General features: G+C 49.9%; 2 protein-coding genes across 2 annotated transcripts in view; one reads left to right on the forward strand and one right to left on the reverse strand.

Annotated features, from left to right (window-relative positions):
- ZAN (zonadhesin) overlaps positions 1-18,137 on the forward strand; it is a 35,493-nt gene extending 17,356 nt beyond the window's left edge. Inside the window, 24 exon segments of the mRNA XM_033110030.1 lie at positions 250-497; positions 738-918; positions 1,222-1,333; positions 1,718-1,809; positions 2,126-2,302; positions 3,155-3,363; positions 3,596-3,740; positions 4,149-4,396; positions 4,493-4,657; positions 4,989-5,113; positions 5,465-5,775; positions 10,128-10,366; positions 10,867-10,999; positions 11,370-11,498; positions 11,501-11,616; positions 12,036-12,133; positions 12,320-12,390; positions 12,393-12,519; positions 12,800-12,952; positions 13,203-13,342; positions 14,705-14,845; positions 17,778-17,877; positions 17,972-18,015; positions 18,097-18,137. Of these exon segments, the coding sequence (XP_032965921.1) occupies positions 250-497; positions 738-918; positions 1,222-1,333; positions 1,718-1,809; positions 2,126-2,302; positions 3,155-3,363; positions 3,596-3,740; positions 4,149-4,396; positions 4,493-4,657; positions 4,989-5,113; positions 5,465-5,775; positions 10,128-10,366; positions 10,867-10,999; positions 11,370-11,498; positions 11,501-11,616; positions 12,036-12,133; positions 12,320-12,390; positions 12,393-12,519; positions 12,800-12,952; positions 13,203-13,342; positions 14,705-14,845; positions 17,778-17,877; positions 17,972-18,015; positions 18,097-18,137 (3,545 nt within the window).
- Positions 15,187-17,566, reverse strand: LOC117025076 (nucleophosmin-like). Its single transcript, XM_033110838.1, has 3 exons — positions 17,556-17,566; positions 16,870-17,362; positions 15,187-15,273 (listed from the first exon to the last, which is right to left on the reverse strand). The coding sequence occupies exons 1-3, from the start codon at positions 17,564-17,566 to the stop codon at positions 15,187-15,189; spliced, it is 591 nt and encodes a 196-aa protein (XP_032966729.1).
- Positions 18,138-18,950: the final 813 nt, after the last annotated feature.

The following is an 18,950-nucleotide window of genomic DNA, read 5'->3' on the forward strand; positions in this document are numbered from 1 at the left end:
CAAGAGCATAGCCTTGCCCTAAAGCAGGCTCCCCACAGAGCTGGGGCATAACCAGGGGCTAGAAGGCAGTTGCCCAGAGCTGGAGCAGTGTCTTTAAGGGCCCAGAGAGTGAGGTTGGGGCAGTTCCTGTCCTTGACCTCTCCAAGCCAAGCTGATCACCCGAGGAGCCACGGGCACCACCCCAACATGGGCTCACCAAGATGGCAGCTCAAGATCAGGGTGCTGTGAACTCCATCTCCTCCTCCCCAGGGTCTGCCACCTGCACTGTCTCAGGGGACCCCCACTACCTGACGTTTGACGGAGCCCTGCACCACTTCATGGGCACCTGCAGCTATACCCTGACCCGGCCTTGCTGGTCGAGGTACCTCGAGAACTACTTCGTCGTGAGCGCCACCAACGAGTTCCAAGGTGGGAACTTGGAGGTCTCCTACGTGAAAGCCGTCCACGTACAGGTCTTCAACCTCAAAATCTCGCTGATCAAAGGCCGCAAGGTCGTGGTGCGTGCCTCCGCCTCCCTCCTGGGCCCCACACCCCAGCCGACTCTGCACCTCTGCTCTGCCCCTCTTTGCCCGCAGGCCTACCTGTCTGGCTTCTAGAACCCCTGGGGGTTGCCCGCAACAGGCTCAGCCCCGGTTCCTGAAACATGCCTGCCACCCCCCTTCTGCTCCCGGGTCTTGGCCCTGCTTTTGCCCTTGTTCCCAACGCCTTTCCCTACCACGTCCTCCCTGCCTTTGTAGCTGAATGGTCGCCGGGTGGCCCTGCCCGTGTGGTCTGCACAAGGTCGGCTAAGCACGAGGCCCAGTGGCTCCTTCATCCTCCTCTACACGAATTTTGGGCTTCAAGTTCGTTATGATGGGAACCACTTGGTTGAAGTGACGGTGCCCTCCACCTACGCTGGCCGGCTCTGTGGGTTGTGCGGTGAGTTCCTTGGGCACCTGCGGGCAAAGCCGGGATAATGGGCAGGAATCTGTCCTGGTCCTGCTCAGACACACACCTAATTAGGTGTCCTAAGTGCTTGTCCACAGGTTCATGGGTAGAGGGCGATGGGTGTGTGAGGGTGAGCGTTAAGGGAAGCCCACCCAAAGTGAGAAAAGAAAGGGTTAATCTTGGTCTCTGGAGTGCAGAGTGAGGGCACTTCTTGGGGGAAGGATGGTGGTGTCCTGGGGCTGGGTCTGCCAGCAGGGCACCACTATGGCCTCTGTTAACTGTCCCTTCCTCCAGGGAACTACAACAACGACAGCTTAGATGACAATCTGAAACCAGATAAAAAGGCTGCAGGCAACTCCATCCAACTGGGGGCCGCCTGGAAGTCAAATGAGTACTCTGAACCTGGGTGAGCCAGGAATGGGGGGCTGCAGGCCTGGGGAGATGGATCTGGGGCGGAGCCTCAGTGGGCAGCCTGCTGATGTCCTCTGTGTGTCCCCAGTCTCTTGGAGGCTGGAGTTGATGAAAGGTTGTTCTGACCTCTCTTGCCCTTGCCTGCTGATTTCTCCCATGCTTACTGATCTGTCTCTTTGGAGAACACTTTTGGGCAGTCTAGCCTGAGGTCTAACTTTCTTCCTTCCTGCTGCATCTTCTGACCTTTCTATTTGAGGGCACCACCTTATTCTTTTTTCCTGTCCTTATTCACCTCTCTGTTTCTTTCCACTTTTGTTTCAGTTTTTGGGAAGGTTCCCCCAACCCTAAATTCTTATCCCTTCCCTCTCTTTTCGTTTAGCTGTTTTATTGCTGGTGGCAAGCCTCCCAGGTGCCAGGGGAACAAAGTGGAAGACACCTGGAATAACTGTGACATCTTAATGAACCCTCTGGGTATGCCTCATCCCCTGCTGGTCTTTTTCTCCTCCCCCAGGACAGGAGATAGAGGAGGGGTAGTCTAAGGGAGGGAGGAAGAGTGAAACATGAAATAGATGGAAAGTCAGGAGGAAGGCAGATGGAAACGCAGAGCAGCATGCACCTTCTTGGGAGCCTGATGGATCAGCCCTTTGTTGCATCTCAGGCCGTCGGTTCTCAGGAAATATAGGTTTTGATGGAAATGGATGTCAAATTTGCCTCGAGTAGCTGCCTGGTTCTGCTCCCTTTCCTGGCTTCCTCTCTTCTCTCACACCCCCATGGTTTCACCCTCCAGGACCCTTCTCCAAGTGCCATGGGGTGGTACCCCCGCACTCCAGCTTCGCCAGTTGTGTGCACGGCCAGTGTGGGACCAAGGGTGCCGCCCTGACCCTCTGCCGCTCCCTGCAGGCCTACGCATCCCTGTGTGCCCATGCCAGCCAGAGCCCTGCCTGGCGGAATAGTACCTTCTGCCGTGAGTGACCTCCATCCCTCCAGCAGCCTGGAAGAGTCCCTCCAAACCCTGTCCTCCCCTCCTTTCTCTAAATCCGGCTCCTTGCCTCTTTCCTTCCCAGCCTGGCCCTCAGACACCACATGGCACCTCCTCCGTTCTCGTTCTCGTTCTCGTTCTCACTCCCCAGTCTCTCCAAGCCCAGCCCCCTCCTCTACTTGTCTCCCTTTACTGGGAGCCTCCTTCCTCTGATTCTCACCTCACCAAAAAGTTCCACCTTCATTTGGCTGCTGCCTCTTTCCTCTCTTACCTAGGCCAGCTCTGTTCCTTTCTTTCTGTCTTTCCCAGGAACTCTGTTTTTTTTTTTTTTTTTTAAATTGTGGTCAAATATGCATAACACAAAATTTCCCATTTTAAAGATTTTTGAGTGTCCAGTTCTAGAGCATTAAGTACTCTCATGTTGTTGTGCAACCATCACCACCATCATCTCCAGAACTTTTTCATCTTCCCAAACTGAAACTCTGTTCCCATTTAACACTAACTCCCCACTCCCCCACCCCTGCCCCAGGCACCCGCCATTCTCTTTCTGTCTCTATGAATCTGAATACTCCGGGGACCTCCTGTAGGGGGAATCAGACAGTCTTTGTCTTTTTGTGATTGGCTTGTTTCACAGCATAAAGTTCTCAAGGTTCATGCATGTTATAGTGTGTGCCAGAATTTCCTTTTTTTTTTTTAAGACTGAATCATATTCCATTGTATGGATGAACCCCATTTTGTTTATCCATTCATCTGATGGATATTCCCAGGAATTCCTGATGCCCCAAAGTCAGGGAGCTGAAAATCACTCAGCCCTTCCTACCACGGGTTTCTTCTTAGCTCTGAAGTGCCCACCTGGCAGCAGCTACAGCCCCTGTGCCAACCCCTGCCCAGCCACCTGTCGCAGCCTAAACACTCCACGAGACTGCCCGGCCACATTGCCCTGTGCCGAGGGCTGCGAGTGCCAGAAAGGCCACGTCCTGAGTGGAACCTCCTGCGTGCCCCTCAGCCAGTGCGGCTGTACTGACCCAGGGGGCTCCTACTACCCGGTGAGAGGCCAGACCACAAGGCATGCCCTGCCCTTTCCAGCTCTATGAGTTGGGGAGGGGCAGGGTGGGCCAGTGCTGGGGGCTGAGGAGCAAAGTCAGAAGCCAAGAGGCTGAAAGAGGGTAGTGATGGAGGCGATCATTGAGTGAAGTGGGCCTCGTAGAGGGATCAGGGTTCGGGGAAGCCCAGTCCATCTCTGACTTCAGGTTTCTGTTGCATATCCACACCCCACAGGTCGGGGAGAGCTGGTACACGGACAGCACCTGCTCCAGGCTCTGCACCTGTTCCACCTTTAACAATATCTCCTGCCTCCAAACCTCCTGCAAGCCTAACCAGATGTGCTGGCCCCTGGATGGGCTGATACGCTGCCGGGCCGCAGGTAGGAGGCCACTGAGTATGGAGGAAGATCCCACAGCTCTGCAATTCCCCCTCACGGTCCTCACTTCTGTCCGTAGCACTCGGGTTCATGGCCCTGCTCTACCGAAGAGCTTCTGGCAGGGGACAATGACCACTTCACTGTCTATCAGGAAGGGCTCCTTGGGTCACTCATGGTTTTCCTGTAGTGGCCGTGAACTGCATAGATGGGATATTAAAAGTCTCTCCCTGGCAGAATAATACTTGCTCTATACCCAAGCCTCACATTGGCCTGGCCCTTTTGCCTTGATTCTTTTCTTTTAGTCTTCCTTCCCTTTGGAGGCCCCTTACCTTCACATCCTTTCTTTGAAGGTGGGGAGAACACCTGTTCTTGCTGGAGGCTGGGCACTCCTCAGGCACCTGTTTCCTGCAGGTATGGGCGTGTGCCGGGTCTCGGACAACTCTCACTCTGTGAGCTTTGATGGCAGTCACCATGCCATCAGGAGCACCTGTACTTACGTCCTGGTGAAAACGTGCCACTCTACCATGGACCTGCCCTTCTTCAAGATCAGTGGCAAGAATTGGAAAAGAGAAGGCCAAACCCCCACTTTCTACCTCCACCAGGTCAACATTGATGTCTTTGATTCCCTGGTCACCCTGAAAAAGGGCCACCGTGTGCTGGTGAGCTGGGTGGCATGGGCAGGGATAAAGGAAGCGAGCTCTGGGGTTGGGGCTCTGGTCCTTCTTCCTACTCACCGGCCCTCGCCTCCTCTGTAGATCAATGGCAAGCAGGTCACCCTTCCGTCGACCAGCCAGATCCGGGGTGTCAGCATCTCTGCCAGTGGGGTCTACACTGTACTCAGCATTCACATTGGGCTGCAAGTCAAGTTTGATGGCAGTGGGTTCTTGGAGATCAAACTCCCTAGAGCCTATTATGGCAAGGTGAGGAAAACACCTGGCTCTCCTCCTAGGGGTGGGGCCCCATACACCCTAGAACAGGAGAGTGATGCAGAGTATGCCTTTCTCTTTAGAGTGGAAAAGGGGAAGCCAATGAGAAGTGCTCTCCCGGGGTGGCCGGTTAGCTCAGTTGGTTAGAGCGTGGTGCTGATAACAACAAGGTTGCCGGTTCGAATCCCCGCGTGGGCCGCTGTGAGCTGCACCCTCCTTAAAAAAAAAAAAAAAGAGAAGTTCTTTCCTGCCTCACCCCCCTCCCCTCACCCTGCACCTGACCCCCACCCCCACCCCATGCTAAGACTCCCCTCTGCCCACCCAGGTCTGTGGCATGTGTGGGAACTTCAACGGTGAGGAAGAGGATGAACTAACAATGCCCAGTGATGAACTAGCCCAGAATGACATTGAATTTGTGGACAGTTGGCAAGATAAGGAGGCCGACCCAAAGTAATTGGTCCCCAAAGACTCTGCCTGTTCATGAGGAACATGAGCTGGGATTCTAGACCATGTGGCACACCTGTGGTAGGGAGAGCGGCGCGCTCTGTTACCCTTTACGTGTGTAACCTGACCAGTGATGGCTTCTGGGTTCTGGGAACCTATTTGGGGAAATATGGAAGTCTTCTTTTCTTGGCTCTGAAATGTGGAAGGAGACTGAGGCTGCATGGAAGGTGGCCAGAGCTCAGACCAGCTTCCCAGTGCAGACAAAAGGTGTCCTCAGGGGCATTTGGGAGCGCCAAATCATTTTCAGAAGTGGGGCAGTGGCGGTCCCTATGATGATTCCTTTCCCTTCCTTCCCAGTTGCCAACAAGATTACCAAAAAGGTGACCAAATGAAGACCAAAAGAGAACAGCAGGGGAAGACAAATGCAAACTGCAGGCCAGCTGACCTAGGGAGAGCCCAGGAGCAATGCGAAGTGGCCTTCCAGGCTCTGGCCTGGGCTGAGTGTGCTACTCGTGTGGCCCTTAAGCCCTTCCTGCTCGGCTGTGCACATAACCTCTGTGAGTCTGGAGACCTAAACCATGCCCTCTGTGAGTCTCTGCAAGCCTTTGGAGCTGCCTGCCAGGCCCAGGGACTCAAGCCCCCAATCTGGAGAAACAGCAGTTTCTGTTGTGAGTGTCCCCTATAGTTACCCCAAGTAGTTCCCAAATCCTGTTTCTGTCTGTGGATTCCTTAAAGCTGCCCTTTTCTCTTTGCCTCTTGTGACGTATGTCTGACCTCGCTGTCTCGGACTGCATTGTTTACAATAGACTCTTAGCCAGTGCCCCTACCGCCAGGACATCACAAGCTGCTTCTCATCTGCTTCTGCGCCAACACTGTCTTTCCAAAGGACATGTGATTGGGCTACTCCTCTGCATGGCTGTTGCCCGAAAGATGAAGTCCACGCTGCTGTCTGAGATGTACGATATCTTGCACACGTCCCAGCCTCTCCTCTCACCTGCACAAAAGGACCCCATTCCCTCTACAGGCCTTGCTTTTCCACACCTTTTGCTCCTTTTATACACACTGCTCCCTGCACCTGGAAAGTTCTTCCCTCCTGGCAGACTTCTAGGCATCCTTCTTTAGCACTTTCCTTTAAATTAAAAACAAAATTTATTAGTCACGTACCATAACATTCACCCTTTTAAAAGTACCATTAAGTCTGACAGTGAAGTTCGCAAACTCATCCTAGAAAAAGTGCTACACACTTCATTGCTGAATATCACTTCAAAGTCCTCCCCCTGGGAAGCTATGCACTGACGCCAGTGCCTAGTCCATCCTTCAAAGAATTTTGGAACTCTTTTTCTGGAATGGCCATCAGAGTTGTTATCGTATTACCCTTAATGTCCTGAATGTCACCAAAATGTCTTTCTTCCTTTCAATATTTCCTTTATCTTCAGGTAAAGAAAGAAGTCATTGGGGAACAGGTAAGGTGAGTAGGGAGAGTGTTCCAATACAGTTATTTTTTTAGTGGCTAAAAACTTCCTCACAGACAGTGCTGTGTGAGCTGGTGCATTGTCGTGATGCAAGAGCTCCTTCGGGGCCATTTTTGCACACACCTTTCTCATGCCACGATTTTCAATTAAGATTTTCCTAATTGTTTCTCTATTGAAGTTTACTTGGTCTGCTATGCTTCTCACAGTCAGCTGATGATTTTGATGGACAATTCGAGGAATTTTTGCAATGTTTTCGTCAGTTCTGCTCATTACTGGCTGCCCTGACCTCTCTTCATCAGTGACGCTTTCTCTCCCCTCAGAAAAACATTTAATTCATTTGTACACTGCAGTTTTCTTCATGGCATTATCCCCATAAACTTGGACTAACATGTCCCTGATTTCACTTCCACTCTTGCCAAGTTTAACAAGAAATTTAGTGTTTGTTCATTGCTCTAATTCAAGCTCAGACGTTCTCGCAACGGCTTACAAAAACATGCAACAATAATAATGAATGCCACTCAGCAAGACACCGCCACACGTCCTCATGAACACAGCTGTGAGACACTGATATACCAAGGTTATGAAACCTTACCAAGCTGTTTGTACAGTGCTGCCAATGTCAGTGCACCGTGGCAAGTTTGTGAACTTAATTGTCAGACCTCGTATACAATTCACTGGTTTTTAGGATCTTCACAAAGTTCTGCAACCGTCACCACTACCTAATTCCAGAACCTTTTGGAATGGTTCAGAAACTTTAAAAGTATTAAGAGAGTCCCAGCGAAAAGTCTCCTTCCCACCCTGACGCCATGGGCCCAGTTCCAGCCTGCTCTTACAAGTACCTGAGTATTTTTCCAGAGGTCTTTTATTTGTGCACATACAAACAAATACAAATTTATTTTCCTTCTCTTATACAAACAACATTTGAGGCACAGTATTTTGCACTTTATTTTTTTTTTTCACTTGACAATCTATCCTGGAGATCCTTCCACATCAGATATTCTCTTCCATGTGTCAGAAAACCATGTCTCCTTCTCTTTTGTGTCTGCGTAATATTCCATTATTATATCATAATTCTTTTATCATAATTTAACTAGTCTCCTATTGATGGACTTTCTAGTTGTTTCCAATCTTTTTTCTTTTTTAACATTTTATTGGGGAGGGGGAACAGGACTTTATTGGGGAACAGTGTGTATTTCCAGGACTTTTCCAAGTCAAGTTGTTGTCCTTTCAGTCTTAGTTGTGGAGGGCGCAGCTCAGCTCCAGGTCCAGTTGCTGTTGCTAGTTGCAGGGGGCAGAGCCCACCATCCCTTGAGGGACTCGAGTTGTTGAACCGGCAGCCTTGTGGTTGAGAGCCCACTGGCCCATGTGGGACTCCAACCGGCAGCTTTCGGAGTTAGGAGCACGGAGCTCCAACCGCCTGAGCTATCGAGCCAGCCCCTGTTTCCAATCTTTTGTTATGGCAAACATTGCTGCAGTGGATAACCTCATGCAGTTATGATTTTCTATATGTGTGTCACTATTTGTAGGATAAATTCCTAGAAGTGAAATTGTTGAGTCAAGGACTGTGTGCATTTGTACTTTTGAAAGATGTTGCCATAGGGAGTGAGGAATTTATATTCTTACCAACAATGAACGAGAGTGTCCATTTCCCCATAGCCTCACAAATACTTTTACTGTTGGATTTTTGCGAATATGATAAGGGACAAATAAAAAGAGTCTTAATTTGCATTTCGCTATCATGAGTGAGGTTGTACATTCTTTCATATGTTTGGAGCCATTTGAATTTCCCTTTCTGTGAGCTATCTATTCAGACACAGTCACAGTTTTTCTACTGGGTTGTTGGTCTTTTCAAAATATTTTATAGAAGTTCTTTATCTATTACAGAGAGTAGTTCTTTATTAGTGCTATAAGTTAAGTACGAGAACTTGTTGCAACGATGATGTTAACCTTTTTTTGATATCAGAATTTGTATCATGAATTTGTGCCAACTGGACAAACAGTTAACCAAGTTGACTATTTGGAAGTGCTGAAAAGGCTGCATGAAAAAGTTAGACGACCTGAACTTTTCGCCAACAATTCATGGCTCTTGCATCACGCCAGTGCACCAGCTCACACGGCACTGTCTGTGAGGGAGTTTTTAGCCAGCAAACAAATAACTGTATTGGAACACCCTACCTACTCAGCTGATCTGGCCCCCAATGGCTTCTTTTTTTACCCGAAGATAAAGGAAATATTGAAAGGAAGACATTTTGATGACATTCAGTACATCAAGGGTAATACGACGACAGCTCTGGTGGCCATTCCAGAAAAAGAGTTCCAAAATTGCTTTGAAGGGTGGACTAGGTGCTGGCGTCTGTGCATAGTTTCCCAAAGGAAGTATTTCGAAGGTGACCGTGGTGATATTGAGCAATGAGGTAAATAGCACTTTTTCTAGGATGAGTTCGCAAACTTAATTGTCCGACCGTCGTGTGTGTGTGTGTGTGTGTGTGTGTGTGTGTGTGTGTGTGTGTGTTTGAATATGTTAGTCTTTGTTTTATGTTTTCTGCATTGAGTCAAATTTACAAATGCCTTTCCCACTCTGAAGTTAAAAAAGAATTTGCCCATGTTTTGCTCTAGTAATTTTTATGGTTTCATTATTTTTAATATTCAAATGTTTGACCCATCTGGATATTTCCCAGTGTGTAGTATGAGATATGAACCAACTTTGTTTTTATTTTTTTTCCGGCATTATTAAATGACTAGTCTCTCTTTTCCCACTGACTGAAATGCCACAATTTATCCTATACTAAATTCCCATATGGATTTGGGTCCCTGTCTGGGCTTTTTCTCCCCTTCCATTGTTTCATCTCTCTCCACTTACTAATAACACAATGTTGTGATCATTGAGAGTTTAAAATGTGTTTTAATTTCTGACAGTCACTACCCACTGCTTTCTTTTTTTCTTTTTTTTTCAGAGTTTTCCTGGCTTTTCTGATTTGTTTATATCATCTTCTCCACTTTAATATCATCTTATCCTATTAAAAAACAAAACAAAATCCTTTTGGTGTATTTTATGGGATCATATTAAATGTATAAATTAACTTACGGAGAACAGACATCTTTACGTCTCAAACTCTTCCTGTCCTGGTACTGCTGCACCCCACAGGACCACAGGACCCACCAGGTGCAGGTGGGTGGTGGGCTGGGGCTCTGGGCCAAAGCCACATGTGGCCATGCTGGCCACAGTCCTTCTGAAGCTGTCCCTACGCAGTCCCTACGCTGAGTGACTTCCTGCACACGATGGACGCCATTTTTATTTGTTGACAACTACTTTTGCCTAAAGAGTTTTATTTAACTCCTCCAAAAGAGAGTAGCTCCCTCCTCTGTGCTTCTGTTACACTTCATACATACACGCATGTCACACATTTACTGACCATATATACATCTAGGTCACGCAGCAGCTATTGGCTGACCTTTGTCTCCCATGCTGAACTGGGAGAGCCACTCTTCTTCCTCAGGGCCTGGCCTATACTCACTAAGTCTTTACCACCACCCGCATCCCTCCCCAGCTCTGGAATGCCCCACCCACAGCACCTACATGACCTGTGCTCCCCCCTGCTCACCTTCCTGCTGAGACTTGCAAGGACAGTGCAAGTATGCCAAAGTCCCCTCCACCTGCAAGGAGGGCTGCGTTTGTCAGCCTGGCTACTACTATGTGCTCAGTGAGCAACAATGTGCGCTCAGGACTCAATGCAGCTGCATGGATGCCCAGGGTGGCTCCGTTCCCATAAGTGGGGGGCAGAAGAAGGTTGAGGACAGCACATCCTGAGGATGGCATTTTCTCTTTTCCTCATCCTCTATCAGCCTGGGGCACCCAGATGGCTGGCCTTGCCTGGGGTGTGAAAGCTGGTGACAGGGCAGGGTGGTCTCCAGCCAGGCTGGGGCTGGGGGTACATGGTTTGGATTTGGATTTGAAGAATCCAAATACCTGAGATGCGGCACAGTGTGGTGGAGGAGCATAGCTTGGGTTTGAATCCTGATGGTACCACTCAGTGAACCTGTTACCTCAGTTTCCTCTTCTGTAAGATGGGTCCAGTAGAACCTCTTGAACAACATGTGTAAACCAAGCACAATGCCTCTAGAGGGCGGTACAGAGACATAAGTATGTAGATGGTGCCAGAACTGCCTGTGGCCTATGCCAAGTAAGCCATTCAGACAGCTGGCTTGGCTGAAGGGGTAAAAGGAAGGAGAACTGGCACTTCCTTCGACATTCCCTTGTTCTTCCTGTGGCTTTCATAGGCGGAGAAGACCTGGCTCTCCAGTGCCTGCACCCAGAGCTGTATCTGCAGAGCAGGAGCCATTCAGTGCCGACCTTTCATCTGCCCCTCTGGCTTCTACTGCCAGCCCAACTCCAACGGCAATGGCAGATGTTCCCCTGACAGTAAGGGAGGCATGTGAGGAGGTGGAGAGAGGCCAGAGGGGCTGAGGCAGCGAAGCTCTGGAGAGAGAAGGGGCCGAGCACAGGCATGCAGTCAGTTTGGGTTCTCATTCTGGCTCTCCCCTGTTTTGTGGCCGCCTGCAAGTCATGACCCTCTCTGGGTTTCACTCCTTTAAGGGCAAAAAGAGGGCACCGGACAAGGAAATCCTCTCCTGTTTTTAATGGGCCTAGGAGAGGAGAAAGTTGCAGCTCAAGTATCAAGGGAGCTCAGGGCTAAGAGAGAGGGTGACAGGAGACATCAGGGCAAGTGAGGGATTCTGGGGGCTGTTATATCTGGGCAGGGTGGCTTTTTAGCATTGGCCCTTCCTGGCAGAGTCGGAACAATGCTCAATTTTGGGGGACCCCCATAACTGCACATTTGATGGCGTCAGCTATAGCTTTCAGGGCCATGTGACCTACACTCTGATCAAGACCGTGCACATGCTCCCCGATGGAGTGGTGCCCTGGTCGTGGAGGGACACGACAAGATGTATATGTCCCTCAACCTGATCTTCCTGCACAAAATCATCGTGATGGTCTACAGTTATACAGTCCAGCTCCAGGCCGAACTGCAGCTTGTGGTAAGAGCCAGGCCACCCGAAGCAGAGAAAGCCAGGACTCGGTGTTCCCTGGGAAGTTCCCAACAATGGCTGCCTGGTTATAGAAGTCAGTCAGTCATTTGCCTCATGGGGAGAGGCAGCAGAGGGCATGGGATTAAGCAAAAGGTGGGAGAGAGATAGGGAATGGGAGAGAAGGACAGAGCCTACAATGTGAAGGTGGAGCCAGCTGAGGAAGTACCAGGGATATCCACTCTACCAATGTTTTTGCAAGGAATGGGCTAGGGCTGCAAAGGCAGCAGATCTCAGGGAGGCCCTTGCCTACTCCTTCCACGGATTGATGGCACAGAGAGGCATCAAGATGTGCAGAGAGATACAGAGCCAAAGAAACAGAGGGTCGGGTTGCTACAGGACTCCCTGCAGCTCTTGTCTTCTTTCTCCAGGTCAGCGACCAGAAGATGGCCATCCCCTACAACTCCAGGCACCTGCAGGTTACCATGCAGGGCCTCCGGCTGTATCTGGTCACTGACTTTAATCTGGTGTCAGCTTTGATGGAAAGAACAATGCAGGTACCTGAGGGTAGGGACAGGTGAGCAGAAGGGACATTTCTGGGGTGGTGGAGGAAAACTATATCTTACACCAAGCCTGGTGATCTCCCTGCTTGGGAGTGGGGTCCCAAGCTCCAGTGGAGGCCCCAGGAGAGGTGGGAAATCGAGAAGGTGGGGAGTCTTGCTCTGGATGCCCCCTTTCTCCTGCAGTGATCTCTGCCTAGCACATACCAGGAGCTTGGGTGTGGCCTGTGGGGAACTTTGACAAGAACCAGAAGAATGCGTTTATGCTGCTCAGTGGCGCCCTCACTCAGAACCTCAACAATTTCAGCAACAGTTGGAAAGTGAAGATGAAGCGAGGCCTCTCCTGCTTCTCAAGGTGTGAGAGCTGGGGCCCAGAGCAGGAAGGCCCAGGCCTCAGCGCCACGACCAATAATAGCCCAGTATCCGTCCACACCCGCTCAACCCCATATCCTCAGCAGAGGAGGAAACCGGCGGGTGAACACCAGACACGCTTGCCTGATTCTCCTAATTCTGGGGGGACACCTACCTTCTGGACCCTGGTCCGTGCCCTGCCCTCCCCTTATACTCCCACTCAGTTCTTCCTAAGTTTGTGGTCTTCGTGGGTCTCCCCTGGCCCTTGGCTGTCTCTGCCCCAGGGCCACCCAAGAAGAGAAGGAAAGAGAAGAGTCAGAATGCTGCCTGGTGCAGCTGGAGCTCATCAACAGCACCCAGGCATGTAGGGTGCTGGTGGACCCCCAGCGCCCCTTTGCTGCCTGTCGCCAGACTGTGGCTCCAGAGCCCTTCCAGGAGTGAGTCGGGGGCCCAGGACACTGGGAATTGCCTTTCTCCGGATCCTTCTGCCCATCTCTGATTTGTGCTGTTTGGCTCACCTCTCTGTGGCCTCGCTCCTTCTGACCCCGCCCCCCGCTCCCCCTCCCCCACGCACACACAGCCTGACATCCTTTTGCTGGGGTTTCCAGGTCCTTTTCTGCAGGGTTAGGTGTCCTTGCCTCTTCCTCTCCACCTCTGACAATCCCCCCGACCCCGCTGCTCTCCCAGGCACTGTGTGTTTGATATGTGTGTCACGCGGAACCCCAAAGAGCAGGAAGAGCTGTGCTGCCAGGTCCTCAGTGGGTACGCCATCATCTGCCAGGAGACAGGCATCACCTTGGCCAGCTAGTGGGGCCACAGCCACTGTGGTGAGGCATTGACCTTCCCCCACAGCGGGCTCCTGACCCGCAGCCATTTCTACCTCCGCTCAGCTCTGTGCCACTACCGTTGCCTCACGAGGGGCTTCCTGTCTGGGTTCTCCGATTCTCACTACGGAGTCCTCAATTCGCACCATGTCAGTGTCCTTCCAACCTAAGCCCTCTCTGCTTCTGCCTGGGAAGCCTCGTCTCCACCCCGTCACTCCATCCCGCTGCTTGTCACCAATGCCCATCTTTCCTTCTCTAGTTCCTTCCCATGCTTTGACATCACAGACAAAGAGACCCTCAGAGCCAGTCTACTGTTTGGCTTCCCCGCCTATACTGATCTGTGTTCTATGGGTGACCTTGGTCCTCCTCCAGCCCCACACACCCCACATCTGTTAGACCGGCCCCACCCTGCCTCCTTCTGACTGTGACTCTGTGCCCTCAGCCTTGGCCTGTCCATCCAATACTGTCTATCAGAGCTGTATGACACCCTGTTCCGCCTCCTGTGCCACCCTGGCAGCCCCTGAGGACTGAGAGGGTCCCTGTGTAGAAGGCTATGCCAGCCTCCCAGGCTACGTCTACAGTGGAGCTTGGAGCGTTCCCCTGGTCCTCTGCAGCTGCACCGACAATGGCATCTACTACCACGTCAGAGGGGAGGACCTGGGGAACAGAGGTGCAGAAGGAGAGCCAGCTAAGGAAGGAAAACCGGACCTTCTCCTCCTGGTCCCTTCTCCCCTCTCCAGCGGGGTGACAGCTTTGTGACAGAGGATTACTCTCAGCGCTGCACCTGTGGCAGCTCAGAGGTCCTGCTCTGTGAGCCCTTCAGCTGCAGTGCTGGGGAGACCTGCACCCTGGGGAACCCCACTCGTGGCTGCTTGCAAGGTGAGCGAGACCACCTCTTGGCTTTAAGCTGCCTCCATACCTCGGAGGTCCCTGGACAGAGGACTGTCCCTCCCAGTCCTATGCCTGGGACTGCTCCGCATTGATGTCAGAAAGGTTGTGCCATTTAATCCCGCTCTTTCTCACTCAGTCCCTTCCTTTTTGGGGAGGGGCAAAGGGTAAGGAGGTGATGTGTCCTGAGCATCCACTGTCTGCTGAGTATTGTGCTGGAGCCTTTTCTAATCATCAGCTTCCATGACCTCCTTTAGTCCTTATTCAGCACCAGGTGGCAAGTATAGTCTCCCCATTTTTTATAGGTAAGAAAAATGGAGTTCAGAGAGGGTGAACAATTTCCCCAGAGCCCAGGGCTAGTGAGTACAGAGCCAGGAATGGAAACCGCTGCTTTATTCCCTGGGGTCCCAGCCCCCTCTCCCTGACTGTGGTTATCCTCCCGGAACCCACCCCCCACAACTCTCTCCATCCTCATAGAAAGCCTGTGTCTACGGAAACCCTGTCAGAATGACGGGCGATGTCAGGAGCCGGGCACCCGCTTCACCTGTGAGTGTGAACTTGGTGAGGGGAGAGACCTCTGCACAGAGCCTGAGGATGCGCCATTTTCCAAAAAGCCAGGTAAGAACTTCATTCCAGGCTGTGTATGTCATAGCCCCTCCCCCACCAACAACTGCCACAGCATTATTCCGTGTATATAATGTTCACATCTAATAGATATGTGTTATAGATATATAACAGATGGGTAATGTAGTATTAATGTAATCTATATTATAGAATATATAATAATATATAATATTATAACATGACCCCTACGGATTAGCAGGACAGGGGTTCTCAGCTACTCGGAATCCCTGTGCCCATCTCTTGACTCTTCTCTCTGAACTCTAGCTGTCTTTTGAGATGTCTCACCCTCACTCTTGTTTCTCTTCTTGTATCACTCTAGGCCTCTCCAGGACCTTTTAGTGTTTTTCCCCATCCAAAACTACAATTCCGTTGAGCCTCTGGGCCCGTGGGGCGGGGTGGGTGGCTTGTTTAATACTTTCATTCTGGGACTCACCGCCAGAGATTCAGATCTGGCGGGTCTGGAGTAGGCCCAGAAATCTGCTTTTGTTTTTTTTTAATTTATTTTTTAAATTTATTGGGGTGACAATTGTTAGTAAAATTACAAAGATTGCAGGTGTACAATTCTGTATCACATCATCTATAAATCCCATTGTGTGTTCACCACCCAGAGTCAGTTCTCCTTCCATCACCATATATTTGATCCCCCTTACCCTCATCTCCCACCCCCCACCCCACCCCCCTTACCCTCTGGTAACCACTAAACTATTGTCTGTCTTGTCTGCGAGGTTTTTTTTTTCTTTTTTTTTCCTTAGACGTTTATCATTTATATCCCTCACACTGTGGACCCCCCGCCCCCCATCCACTATCTCTCTGACATCGCACCGAGCCATCCCATTTCCACTGTCTCCACTCCCAATGCTGTACTCTGCCTCTTGTAAATGTATACATACCTATATATACATATATATATAATATTATAGTTGGCATTCATTATTGTTCAGCTTCAGGGGTACAGTGCAGTGATCAGGCATCTACATCATCCCTGAGATGGTCTCCGAAATGGGACACGTGTCTATCGGATACCCTACAAAATCTTTACAACATTATTGATTACGTTCCCCAGATTAATTTTCAAAACCCCGTGGCCATCTTGTGGTTACTGATTTGTTTTCTAATCCCCTCACCTTCCCCTTTACCCCCACTCCCCCCCCCCGCCCATCTAGCAACCCTCAGTTTTTCCTCTTTGTCTCCAAAACTGTTTCTGATTAGTTCATTCACTTATTCTTTTCTTTAGATTCCGCATATAAGTGAGATCATATGGTACTTATCTTTCTCTGTCTGACTTATTTCACTTAACATAATGTTCTCTAGGTCCATCCATGTTGTTGCAAATGGTAAGATTTCTTTCTTCTTTATGGCTGTGTAATATTCCATTGTATAAATGTACCACATTTTCTTAATCCAGTCATCTACCGATGGGCATTTCGGTTGTTTCCATGTCTTAGCTATTGTGTATAGTGCTGCAATAAACATAGGAGTGCATAAAGATTTTTGAATTGAAGTTTTGGGTTTCTCCGGATAGATACCTAGGAGTGGAATTACTGGATCATAGGGTAGTTCCATTTTCAGAATTTTGAGATACCTCCATACTGTTTTCCATAGTGGCTGCACCAATCTGCAATCCCACCAACAGTGCACAAGCGTTCCCTTTTCTCCACATCTGCGCCAGCACTTGTTGTTTGTTGATTTATTGATGATAGCCATTCTGACTGGGGTGAGGTGGTATCTCATTGTGGTTTTTATTTGCATTTCTCTGATGGTTAGTGAGGTTGAGCATTTCTTCATATGTCTGTTTGCCATCTGTATGTCCTTTTTAGAAAAATGTCTCTTCAAGTCCTCTGCCCATTTCTTAATTGGGTCGTTTGTTTTTTGGAGTTGAGTTGAGTGAGTTTTTTATAGATTTGTGATATTAATCCCTTATCAGCTATATCATTGGCAAATATCTTTTCCCATTCAGTAAGATCCCTTTTTGTTTTATTGATGGTTTCCTTTGCTGTGAAAAACTTTTTAGTTTGAGCAGAAAGTTTTACTTTTTTCTGTGGAACCTTGCTACAATATCCAGGGGCAGAGCGCTTTCCAGATATACTTAGGAGTTTCACATCCTCCTCCTCGTCATCTTCTGACTCTGCATCTTCCTCTACAGCTACTAAGTGCTGTCCACTAATATGCACAGGCCCTGAACCACACTTCAACCGTAAGACCACAGGTGGTGTTATTTCAAAGCCCCCAAGGAAAACCGTTGGCTGTACAGACATTTTCAAAGTTGCCAGTGTTACTTTAATGGGACTGCCTTCATAATTCATTGCCTCTGCTTCAACAATGTGCAATTCATCCTTTGCACCAGCCCCTAAACTAACCGTTCTTAAAGATAATTGGTGCTCATTTTCATCATTTTCCACTATAAAGTGATAATCTTTGTCGGTCTTTAGTTCACAACCGAAAAGATAGTTCTGGGGCCTCAGGGGGCTCATGTCCATGTCCATCGAATCTTCTATGGAGTGGTGGCACGCACTTAGGTAGGAGAGAAGACGGACAGAGATAAACGACTACTGCTCAGCAGCACAGACACGCAAGACAGAATCGCACCAGGGAAAGAGAAATCTGCATTTTTTTAACAAGCTCCCAAGTTACTGATGGAAATATTCTAGGGTACCTCTCTGAGAAGCATTGGCCAAGATGATGCTCTGGACTCTAGGGGACCAACTGGATGACCATCCCCCTAAAAGGCTTGTGGAGTTGGGTTCCCAGAAATAGAAAATGTTCCTGGGGAGTGGCAGTAGACCTTGGAGCCCCTGGCGCTGACAGCCAGCTGGAGGGAGAACCAGCCACCATCAGGAATTTAGGAGGATGCGGTCACCTCAGGGTGGCAACTGAAGACCAAAGGGAGGGTCTCCTCCCCCACCCCCTTCCTATCCCATCCCAGAAGTGTCCAACTTTGTGGCCATCCTGTTGGGAATGCTGGTGCCTGGGGTGGTCATAGTGCTGGCAGTGACCCGAGAATATGTTTCCAGGAAGAGGAGAAGGAGGTGAGTTCTGGGAGAGGGAATGAGGAGGGATGGCTGGGGGGCTGTGAACACGGGGAGTGGGCACTGACCCTCTCTGTTCCCCACCGCCCCCTAGGGAGAAAATGCAGAGCCAGAACAGAGGCAGGCTGGCAGACACAGGTAAGAACCAACTCCACTGCCCAGAATGTGGGCACTGGGAGTTGTCTGCCTCTAACACAGGTTTTCTTGCATTCTCTTCAGACTTTGTTCCAGAGCCTGCCTTCAAAGTCACTCAGTTTTGAACTGTCCTCAAAAAAGGAGAGATAAAATAAAAGAATTTATTTTTGAAATGTGAATTTCCACAGGATCATGGTGGAGGAAAGGTCTGTGAGGTGGGTTTTGCGGGGAGAAATACTGGTAGGAGGGAGACAGGTGTGTGGGAGGCCTGGGGCTCAGTGCCCCACAAAATGTCCAGAGGGAGGTCTTGAGGAGGTGACCGGCTCTGTCCCTTAGGCAAAGCCACATAGAAGTGGGTGGTCAGCCCTCTGGCTTCTGGAATATAGGAGAAAAGACCCCTTTACCCACTTTCCCCTTTCAAGAAAAAAGAAAGAATCCTCTTTCTCAGAGGATTTGGCGTCTGTGCTCCCCATCAGGAGTAGTGAAAGGTGATTCTGAGGAGTCTGACATTTCTAATGATGAGACAAGTCATTGGGCAGAGGCTAAGGATGGGGAACATGGCTTTTTCTAAAGGGTGAACTGGCCCACCTTCTGTTCGCATCCATTTCCCAAAAGGACCTCAACATTACGATGGCAAATGAGGGTGAGGTCTGGGACCTCTAGCTCAGGAGTCTAGAGTTCCAACCCAGTAGGAGACCTGCTCACCTCAGTCTGAGGTCAAAGGGCAAACATTCTGACCTTTCCCCTGCCTGGTGCCTCCCACTGGGCAGGTCTTTGTTTGAAGGGCTGGGGCAATTTGTTTGAATTCTAAGAAGGAAGGCTGTCAACAGAATGGGTGGGGGAGGTCTGGGGGAGGTAGGACCCCAAAGGACAGAGGATTTGGGTTGAGGATGCCAAATCAGGTAGCATTCTGGGTTCTAGAAAGGTATCCTTACTCT

The sequence above is a fragment of the Rhinolophus ferrumequinum genome, chromosome 7 (assembly GCF_004115265.2).
Source record: "Rhinolophus ferrumequinum isolate MPI-CBG mRhiFer1 chromosome 7, mRhiFer1_v1.p, whole genome shotgun sequence".
In the NCBI taxonomy this organism is placed as follows: domain Eukaryota; kingdom Metazoa; phylum Chordata; class Mammalia; order Chiroptera; family Rhinolophidae; genus Rhinolophus; species Rhinolophus ferrumequinum.

Coding starts and splice junctions, on each gene's coding strand:
- LOC117025076 (XM_033110838.1), bottom strand. Junction 15,274..16,869: donor AGAAAAAAGTAAAACTTTCT/GCTCAAACTAAA, acceptor GGTGAGTCCCAG/AATGAAAGTATTAAACAAGC.